The 10,933-nt window shown below is 34.5% G+C and overlaps 1 protein-coding gene across 1 annotated transcript in view; it reads right to left on the bottom strand.

Annotated features, from left to right (window-relative positions):
* ASCC3 (activating signal cointegrator 1 complex subunit 3) overlaps nt 1-10,933 on the bottom strand; it is a 368,987-nt gene that overhangs the window by 138,703 nt on the left and 219,351 nt on the right. Inside the window, exons 26-27 of the mRNA XM_012810382.2 lie at nt 2,103-2,188; nt 429-595 (exon numbers count right to left, since the gene is read on the bottom strand). Coding sequence (XP_012665836.1) covers nt 429-595; nt 2,103-2,188 — 253 coding nt within the window. The remainder of the gene's footprint in view (nt 1-428; nt 596-2,102; nt 2,189-10,933) is intronic.

Genomic DNA, 10,933 nt, shown 5'->3' with positions numbered 1-10,933 from the left:
GGGAGGAGGGCATGGGAGGAAATAGAGAGATGTTCTTCAAAGGGTACAAAGTTCCAGGTAGACAGGAAGAGGAAGTTGGTGAGAGCTTGTATAGCAGGGTGACTACAGTTAATAATAATGTATATTTCAAAATTGGTAAATTTCTAACGTCTTCCCACAAAAATTTATAAGTGAAGTGAGATATATTAATTACCTTAATTTAATCACTCCACATATAATACATGTATTAAAATATCACACTGGACCCCATAAATACATGGTGGCCATAAGGTTCGTGTGCATTTTTTGAAACAGACTATTTTAAATTGCATGCGAACATAAACATGGCCATGCCGTACATACAAATATCCTTCAACTAAATATAATATTCATAATTCCTTTTGTAAAAAGTAAGTTTGTAAACTGGCTTTAAATGCAGCAGTACACACCAAGCAGATGAATCTCATCTATGATGAGAATAGTGACTTGCTGAACATAGTTCCTGTTTTGCCAGCTTCTGCTGACTCCATCCCACTTCTCTGGTGTAGTGACAATAAGGTCAGCCTTGGCAATGGACTTCATATCAGGAGTCACATCTCCTGTTAGTTCAATAACTCTGGAGGGAAAGAAAAATAATCCCATAAGATTTTCAAGTAACAAATGACCTAGGAAAGGCAAAAAATATATTACTTTTGAAATAAGACTTTCTAAGGCTTAAAACCTTATTTCCCTTTGATTTCTGAAATTTCTGATCCCCAAACATATATTTCTTAAGAATTCCAAGATGACTTATGGCCATAAAATCAAAGACACATAAATTCAAATCACTGACATATCTAACTTTTTAAGAGTGCCAAACTCTGCTTTAATTAGTTTACAGAATCTCTGTAAATATAATTTTATAAAGTTAAATTCATAACTCCTTGTCCATATGTTAGAATAAACACCTTTTTAATGAGGGAAAGTGCTAATTTATTACTATAAAAGAAGGCATTAAGTGAGAATATTTAAGATTATGTGTAAACGTCATTAAGATTATGCGTAAACATTTCTTAGGTTGGAATTTTCTATAGATTTTTATGGGCAAATTCAGACACATTAGGACATTAACAAGATACACCAGGGCAAATATGTGCCACATCCTTCTGAACAGACGTCAGTCGCATAGTGAGAAAGAGGGAAAGAAAAACCTATTAAGTCTAAAAGAGTTAGGTAATACGTAGAAAAATCTGTAGGCTAACTCCTAATTTTAGCTAGCTACTAAATAATTTCTATATTTGTGTTAGGACAGGGAAAAGGGTAAGACTGGTTCCTCCAAGCATAATGTTTCCAAAACATTTACTTATTTTGATTTTAAAGATTTTTCACAATTTACATATTTTGAATATGTAATGTTTAATGTTGCTTTGTTCAAAAAATATGAAGTGAATAGTTTCTATACTATCCCTATCCTATGGTCATCTAGTTCTAATTCTGAACCAATCATTCTTTATCTGTTTTTAAAACAAAACATAGAATATTTCACTTAATCTTTTAAACACCATCTCTGGAAATTATTCCTTTAGTATACAAAGAAATCTTTTTAAAATAGAGTGATATAATATTCTGCATTGTGGGACAGTACCATCATTGACTTAGTGATACTCTATTGGACATTCAGGTTATCTGTAATTTTCTTACACAACAACAATATCCCAATGAATAACCTGTTCTATATTAACCTTGTTTAGCTATATTAAAATATTAACGAAAAACCAAGTATGTTCTTCAAAGAAGTATTTTTTATAAATAATTAATATACCAAGGGTCTTCTAAGTGGTTTCTGAAGGTTACTTTGAATCGTAAGAACAAAAGAGAGAGATCTTATTTTTATTGTGTTTTAGGATGAAAATATTTTGAAAAAGTTATCTTGTCATGTAAAGTACACACATTAAGTAATTTAAGCAATTTCATTTTTCAGTCTTAACACAATGGATATTGATACCATTTTAATAATAGTTAAATATTTTTAATAAAAGATTATAAGATTATTATAAAATCATCTAACAGTTTTATGCATCTCTTATTTTTTAGTCCTTTTAGACTATTCAAAGCATATCTTTTAATGAAATGTAAGAACTTACTTTTTACCAAGCTTTTCTTCTATTCTAACTTTCCAGTCATCCATTCTTTCACGTACTAGGGCTTTTAGGGGAGCAATATATACTGCCTAAAAAGGGGGGGATAGACAAAAGACACTCTCATGAAAATAGTAACAGCATTTTCAGACAAAAGTAAACTCGAAAAATATTTGTCAGAATATGACAATGTGGTTTTAAAATGCATCTTTTAATAATGAATACTTGAACTTTTTCATTAATGGGAAAAAGTCATTGATTTAAACTACATTTACCCCAAATAAGACAAATATAACACATCATAAACAATCTCTCATAGTATTTGCTAAAAGGCATCAGAGGGATTTTGAAACTATATTATGATACAATGTGAACAAATAAAAAAATTAAGAGTTAATACATGGATGTTACATAGACAAAATCAAACTTCTGATGAAAATGTTTTTCCTAGCACTACGATTAAAGATTTATGAGCTGTGTATAACTCTTTCATAAGAAAGTTATTACTTTTGAAGTTTTAAAGAGAAGTAAACTAGTTGTTTAAATTTTAACGCAGGTTTTATAGAAGAGGAAAGCTATACATTTTAGGTGTTAAAAAATAAATAAAAACTGGTCTTTAATGATCCAAACCTAAACAAGTATTATTCATTAAGAAACTCTTTCCTTTGGCTCAGCGCCTATAGCTCAGCAGCTAGGGTGTCAGCCTTATACACTGGAGCTGGCAGGTTTGAATCCAGCCTGGACCCGCCAAACAACAATGACAACTGTAACCAAAAAAATAGCCAGGCATTGTGATGGGTGCCTCTAGTCCCAGCTAGTTGGGAGGCTGAGGCAAGAGAACCCTTAAACCTAAGAGTTGGAGGTTGCTGTGAGCTGTGAGCAATACAATATTAATTGTATAATATTGTTATATTAATGTATCTTTTTATGGGTATATCAGAGAGATTAAAAAGCAAAAAACTTAAAAGTTAAGCAGGGAAGAAAAGCCATTACTGGAATTCACTATAAAAGAATGTTAAAATATTTTTGAAATCATAAATGACAGGGAAAATAGTCCATAATTCCAAACACAGCATCTCTAAAATATCTCCATTTTGAATCTGAAATGCACAGTACTTTAACAATTTAAATACAAGAAATCCCTAAAGACTACATAAAAAATTGTAAGAATTAATAAATTCAATAAAGGTACAGGATACAAAATCAACATATGACAACCAGTAATGTTTCTATATACGAAACACAATCTAAGACCAAAAAAAGGTCAAGAACATGGTCTCATTTTTAATAGTATCTAAAAGAATTGAATATTTCGGAATAAATTCATGACTTGTGTGTAACCTTTTCACGAAAAAAAGATACTAATTTTGAAGTTTTGAAGAGAAATAAATATACTATTAAATCTTATACTATTAAATCTTAAATATACTATTAAATCTTAAGACTTTATGGAAGATGACAGTTATACATTTGAAATGTTAAAAAATAAATAAAAACAATAGAAAATTTAACCAAGGATGTGAAAAATATGTACCCTGAAAACTATAAAACATTGATGAAACTGTAAGTGACACAAATAAATGAAAAGATATCCATGTTTGTGAATTGGAGTGATCGATATTGTTGAATGTTCACACCACCCAAAGTAACCTGTAGTTTCAGGTTGTAACCTGAATGTAACCTCTATGTAGAATGTAACCCAATGTAACCGCTATCAAAATCCCAATGGCATTTTTGACAGAAATAGAAAAAAAAAATCCTAAAATTCATGTGGATCCACAAAAGACTCTGGAGAGCCAAAGCAGTCTCGAGAAAGAAGATCAATTATAGGTGCCACATTTGCTGGTGTCAAATTATGTTTCAAAGCTGCTATCATAATCAAGAGACTGTGGCAGTCCAGCCCTGGCGTAAGAAGAGGCCCACAGATAACTGGAACAGGACAGAGAGCCCCAAATCAACCCACACATAGAGGTCAACCAATCCTTGACAAGAAACGAAGAATATATGTAATGAGGAAAAGACAGGCTTTCCATAAATGGTGTTGGGCAAATTTGATAATGAAACTGGACCCTTGGCCTTACACCATGTACAAAAATCAACATGGAGTAGAAGGAAAATAATGCAAGTAGAGAGTATAACAAACTAAAAAGCTGCCATACATCAAAGAAAACAAAGTAAAGGGACAATCTATTACAGTGGGAGAAAGTATTGCAAACTATATACGTATAATAACCCCCACCCCCCACCAGCCAATCAGTGGTTTTGCTTTCTGAGGTTTTGCTTTCTGAGGGCCCCCACAGTCAAATGAGGCCCAAAAATATTAAATGGAAAATTCCAGAATTACATATAATTTACATTCCTCAATTATAAATTGTGTGTGCTTTGGAGTAACTTGACAAAATCTTGCACTGTCCTGCCCCGTCCCACCCAGAATATCAATCATCCTTTTGTCCAGTGTCTCCACTAGATACCCCGGCCCCTCAGTTACTTAGCAGCTAGTAGCCCTTATCAACCTGTCATAATATTACAGGGTTTGTGTTCAAGTAACTCTTATGCTACATAACAATGTTCCCAAAGAGCTAAAGAGTACTGATGCTGGTAATTCTAACTTGCTGTAAAGTGTTTCCTTTAAGTCAGTGGTTGTCAACCTTCCTAATGCTGTGACCCTTTAATACAGTTCCTCATGTTGTGGTGACCCCCAACTATAAAATTATTTTTGTTGCTACTTCATAACGGTAATTTTGCTACTGTTATGAAATGTAATGTAAATATCTGATATGCGGGATGTATTTTCATTGGTCGCAATCCACAGGTTGAGAACCACTGCTTTAAGTGAAAAGGTGAATGTTCTTGACTTGACAGAGAAAAAAACCATGTGCTGAGGTTGCTAACTACAGTAAGAACAAATCTTCTCTCCACGAAATTAATAAAATAATAAAGGAAAAATGATCATGTAGGAAAAATAACACTTCTGTGTTAGTTTTGCTGTCATACCTCAAACTGCAGAAATATGATAAGTACTCAGTTAAGATAAAAAAGGCGTTAAATTTGTGGGTAGAAGACACGAACCAAAATGTGCTCTATTTTTTCATCTTTAATAAACTTTTACTGAATTATACATGAATGTAATATTTCTTGTTTTACTTTTTATTTTATTTTAAACTGACATAAAAATTGTACATACTTATGGGGTATGCACTGATGTTTTGATATACATATTGCATAATAATCAGATCAAGGCAATTAGCATATTCATTATCTCAAACATTTAACATTTCTTTGTTTGGGGTATATACACTATTGTCCTAGCTATTTGAAACCATATGATATGTTATTGTTAACTATTCCCACCCTACAGTGGTATAGAATACTAGAACTTATTCTTCCCATGTAGCTATAATTTTGTATCCTATATTATAACAAAGCTTTAACAATCTCTTACTCCCCCATCCAAACTGTGTTCAATATTATCTATGTTTTCAGGCACCCACTAGGGTCAACTCAAAATATATAGGAAACACATACAACTCCAGAGCAAAAATCTCATATAATTCAAATAAAAATGGGCCAAGGATATGAATAGATTATTTTTTTTCCAAAGAAAACATACTGATGGGCAGCAGGTGTATGGAAAGGCGGTCAGCATCACTACTCATCAGGGAAATGCAAATCAAAATAAAATGAGATATCACCTTAACACTGCTACGAGGGCTATTGCAAAATTCCAACAGATAGCTGAGTGCAGCGGCAAATGCTTACAGTCTCCCTTGGAGAGAATATGGAAAAGGAAACTGTTGCACACCATGTATGGGGATGTAAATGGTATCGTTGTTAAGGATACAGTACAGAAGTTCTTAAAAATTTAAACATGGGACTATCCAACAATTCCACTTCTGGGTATATTCAAAGGAAATGAGATCAGTTTCTTGTGCCTTTATTTATTTAAAGACAGAGTCTTACTTTGTTGCACCTAGTAGAGTGCCATTTTGTCACAGCTCACAGCAACCTCCAAGCTCTTGGGCTTAGGTGATTCTCTTGCCTCAGCCTCCCAAGTAGCTGGGACTACAGGTGCCTGCCACAACGCCTGGCTATTTTTTGGTTGCAGTTTGGCTGGGGCTGGGTTTGAACCCACCACCCTTGGTATATGGGGCTGGTGCCCTACTCACTGAGCCACAGGCCCGCCTGAGATAAGTTTCTTGAAGAGATATCTGCACTCTCATTTTTTAAAAACTGCAGCATTATTCAGAATACCTAAAATCTGGAAACAATCTAGAGTTTCAGATGGATGAGTGGACAAGTTTTGGTACACACACACGCACACACACAACAAACTATTATTCAGCTTTAAATAAAGGAAGGTGGGGGATGCTATGCTAAGCTAAATAAGCCAGACATGGAGAGAGAACTACTGCAGGATTGTACTTATATGTAGAACCTAAAGAAGTCACGTTTACAGATGCAAAGAGGAGACTGGTGGTTATGGGGGGTAGAAATAGGGGGTACAGGGGATATTGGCCAAAGGGCATGAAGTTTCTTTTACATAAATAGATCTATATATCGCATGGTAATTAATACTACTGCAATGTATACTTGGAATTAACTAAGAGAATTGATCTTAAATGTTTTTACCACATTTAAGGTAACTATCAGAAGTGATGGATGCATTAATTAGCTTGGCTGTAGTAATCATTTGAAAGGTCCAGATAGAACAAAACATCACATTGCATACCTTAAATATATACAATATTTATTTTAAAATGAAGTATAATAATAATGGAAAATAATTTGAAAAATTAAAATATTACGTTTCAAGAAAGCTTGAATAACAATACTGTGGCTATTTGGAGAAAACGAGAATAAAGGAAACCTCTATATTTTCTCCATATAACCAAACTGTGTTTATTAAAGTACTAATATTTCTTCCATACCCAAAAGGTTTGATTATGAGTTTTATATACTTTATAGCTTTGCCTATCAATTAGGTATCTCATAATGAAACTACTTATTAATAGTAGATATATTACAATGAGAAAAGGCCATGTGAGTACCACTATGTACACTAGAAATTCATCTAGAGGACTATAAAGTTGAGGTGAATTTCCTTGCAGTAAATTATTCTACTACAGGCACATCTTGTTTGTGTTTTGTTTGCTTCACTGTGCTTTGAAGATATGCAATACTGTGATTTTCTTTTTACAAATTGAAGGTTTGTGGCAACCCCGCATGAAACAAGTCCATCACTGCCATTTTTCCAAAAAGCACGTGTTCACTTCCAGTCTCTATGTTGCATATTGGTGATTCCTGCAATATTACAAACATCTTCTTCATTATTACACCTGTTATGGTGATCTGAGATCAGTGATGGTTGATGTTACTATTGTGATTGTTTCGGGGTGCTATGAACCACATCCACGAGATGGTCAACTTAATTGACAAACGTTGTGTGTGTTCTAACTGTTCCACAGACCAGCTGTTCCTCCATCTCCTCATCTCACTCCCTCTCCTTGGAACTCGTGACTCCGTGAGACACAACAATATTGAAATTAAGCCAATTAATAATTATAGTGGCCTCAAAGTGTTCAATAAGAGGGAGCCACATGTCCTTTACTTTAAATCAAAAGTTAGAAATGGTTAAGCTTAGTGAGGAGGGCCTGTGAAAAGCTGAGACAGGCCAGAATTAGTCAAGTTGTGAATGCAAAAAGGAAAGTTCCTAACAGAAATTAAAACTGCTACACCAGTGAAGACAAGAATGGTTAAGAGAGCAAAACAAGTTTATTGCTGACTGGAGAAAGTTTGAGGGGACTGGTGAGAAGATCAAATGACATTCCCTTTAGCCAAAGCCTAATGCAGGGCAAGGCCCTAACTCTTTTCAATTCTATGAAGACGCAGAGAGATTAGAAAGATGCAGAAGAAAAATACGAAGCTAGCATAGGTTGGTTTATGAAGTTTAAGAAAAGACTTCCATACTGTAGAAGTTCAGGGAGGTAAAGCTGCCTTGATGGAGAAGCTGCAGCAAATTATCCAGAAGATCCAGCTAAAATAACTGATGGAAGTATCTACACTAAACAACAGATTTTCAGTGTATATGAAACAGTGTATATGAAACAATGGAATAAGACTCCATCTATGACTTTCAAAGCTAGAGAGGAGAAGTGAATGCCTGGCTTCAAAGCTTCAAATAACAGGCTGACTCTCTGTGTGAGGCTAATGCAGCTGGAGACTTTTAACTTGAAACCAATGTTCACGTGCCATTCTGAAAATGACAGGGCCCTTAAGAATCATGCTAAATCTACTCCGTGCTCCAAAATGGAACAACAAGCCTTGGATGGCAGCACATCTATTTATAGCACAGTTTGCAGCATATTTTAAGTCCACTGTTGAGACCTACTTCTCAGAAAAAAAAGATTGTTTTCATAGTATTACAGCTCATTGACAATGCATCTGGCTGCTCCAGAGCTCTGATGGAGATGTAAAGGGGATTGATGTTGTTTTCATGTCTGCTAAAATAACATGCATTCAGCAGCCCATGAGGTAAGAAGTAATTTCAACTCTGATGTCTAAGAAATACATTTCATAAAGCTATACCTGTCATAGATCATGATTCCACTGAGATCTTGGCAAACTCAATTAAAAACCTTCTAGAAATGATTCATTGTTCTAGATTCCATGAAGAACACTCATGATTCATGGGAAGAGTACAAAATATCAACATTAACAAGAGTTTAGAATAAGTTGTTTCTAACCTTTATGGATAACTTTGAGGAGTTCCCTACTTTAGTAGAGGAAGTAACTACAGATGTGGTAGAAATAGCAAGAGAATCAGAATTACAAGTAAAGCCTGAAGTTGGGACTGAATTACTACAATCTCATCATAAAACTTGCTTAATGGATGAGAAATTGTTTCTCACAAATGAGCAAAGAGAATGGCTTCTTGAGATAGAATCTACCCATGGTGAAGATGCTGTGAACACTCTTGAAATAATAAAGGATTTGGAAGGTCACATAACCTGAGTTGATAAAGCTGCAGCAGGGTTTGAGAGGATCAACTCTAATTTTGAAAGTTCTACTGTGGGTTAAATGCTCTCAGACAGCATTGCCTGCTGCAAAGAAATGTTTCAGGAAAGGAAGAGTCAATCAACGTGGCAAACTTCGTTGTTCTTATTTTAAGAAATTTTCACCACATCCTCAACCTTCAGTAATCACCACCTAATTAGTAGCCACAAACATTGATTTAACACCCTCTACCAGCAAAAAGGTTTCTATTTGCTGAAAGCTCAGATGATTGTTATAATTCCTCAGCAATGAAGTGTTTTTAAATTACATTGCTTTTTTAGACATAATGGTATTGCAAACTTAATACTATATAATTTACAGTATAGTATAAACACAATTCTTATATGCATTGGGAAACCAAAAAATTTATGAATGGTTTAATTGCAAAATTCACTGTATTGTGGTGGTCTGGAATAGAACCCATAATATCTCCAAAGCATGCGTGGACTGATCTGGTTGGACCCTGGATAATTCACTGAGAGAGTGACAAATCTACCCACTGGGATCTGCCAGTATATTTAGAACTGGCTATTTTACAGATTATGAACTATCTTTTCTAACTGAATATAAGCATATGATTCTTTCAACAGACCTTTGAAGTAGGGTACTTGTTGAAGACTCTGAAAATGGCTAATTCAGCTGCAACAGTTTTTCCTGATCCAGTGGGTGCTCCAAGCAGGACATTACAGTCTGTATGATAGAGTGTATGAAATATTTGTGTCTGCACAGGGTTAAAGTGGCTGAAGTTGTACAAGGCTTCATATGCTTTACATCCCAAAGCTGTGATTGGCAAAGGCTGCAGATCCAGTAATTCTGAAAAGATACAACATGTACTGCTAAATAATAACTGAAAAACATGCACAATAGTGAATATAGTATTTTAAAGAATAAACTATAACAATCCTAATTCCTTAGAGGGGAAAAGAACTTAACATAAATTGCTGTACACCAGAGACAGATCTCTTTTTCCCCCCATGTCACCACATTTATCATGTTGACATCCTGGACCTTCTTCTGGGGGAGTTCTCTATAAACCTACGATAATGCTATCTGTCTTTCCTATCAGGAAAGTAACTTGAATAATAAGCGTATGAAAGTATGCATGTTATAGAACAAAAAATCAATCCCAATTTGTAGAAAAATGAAAACCATTTGCGAACTTCAGTGCTGGAATGGTTGGTAACAAGTCATTAGTTTTATTCACTAAACCGGAGTAGATGAATGAGCTGTTGCTATAACCAATGGAAACTGAAATGAACTTATGATAATTCTAGGAAAACACTTAGGTGGGAGCTTTAAAGCAGATCATGACTAAGTAAAGAAACTGCCCTGGAGAAAACCTAGAAAGAGACTAGATTTAGTTATTGCTCATTTTGTGAACTGAAGGTCCAGGGGATTAGAAAACATAAATGATTTAGAGAGGCCGTTACACACATCCTTAAGTGCCCGATAGACCTTGGGTGTCCCATAACACAGAAAGGTATCAGTTAAAAAACGAGAGGCACTTCACTCTCAAAATTATTTCACAGAAAATGATTCTACTCATTTGAAAATTGAGAAGAAAAAACAAATAAACAAAAATAAAACCAGTAAGGGGACACAGTGGTACCCTGAGTTGGATCTTCACAGTACTGTTTCAAATGGAAGGCAAACAAATTTTCTTTTTAAAATTTGTTTAAAAGTCAAAACGCTAATTTGTAAAATTATCCTTGCCAAAGTGCTCAGCTCTGTAACACAGGTAACTGAGAGCTAACTGCATATATTCTACACCAGATTATAACCTC

Source organism: Otolemur garnettii, unplaced genomic scaffold, assembly GCF_000181295.1.
Source record: "Otolemur garnettii isolate 467f Iridium unplaced genomic scaffold, OtoGar3 scaffold00132, whole genome shotgun sequence".
Taxonomy (NCBI): Eukaryota; Metazoa; Chordata; class Mammalia; order Primates; family Galagidae; genus Otolemur; species Otolemur garnettii.
Note: the sequence above shows the minus strand (reverse complement) of the source record. Positions and strands in the feature narration are given on the sequence as shown.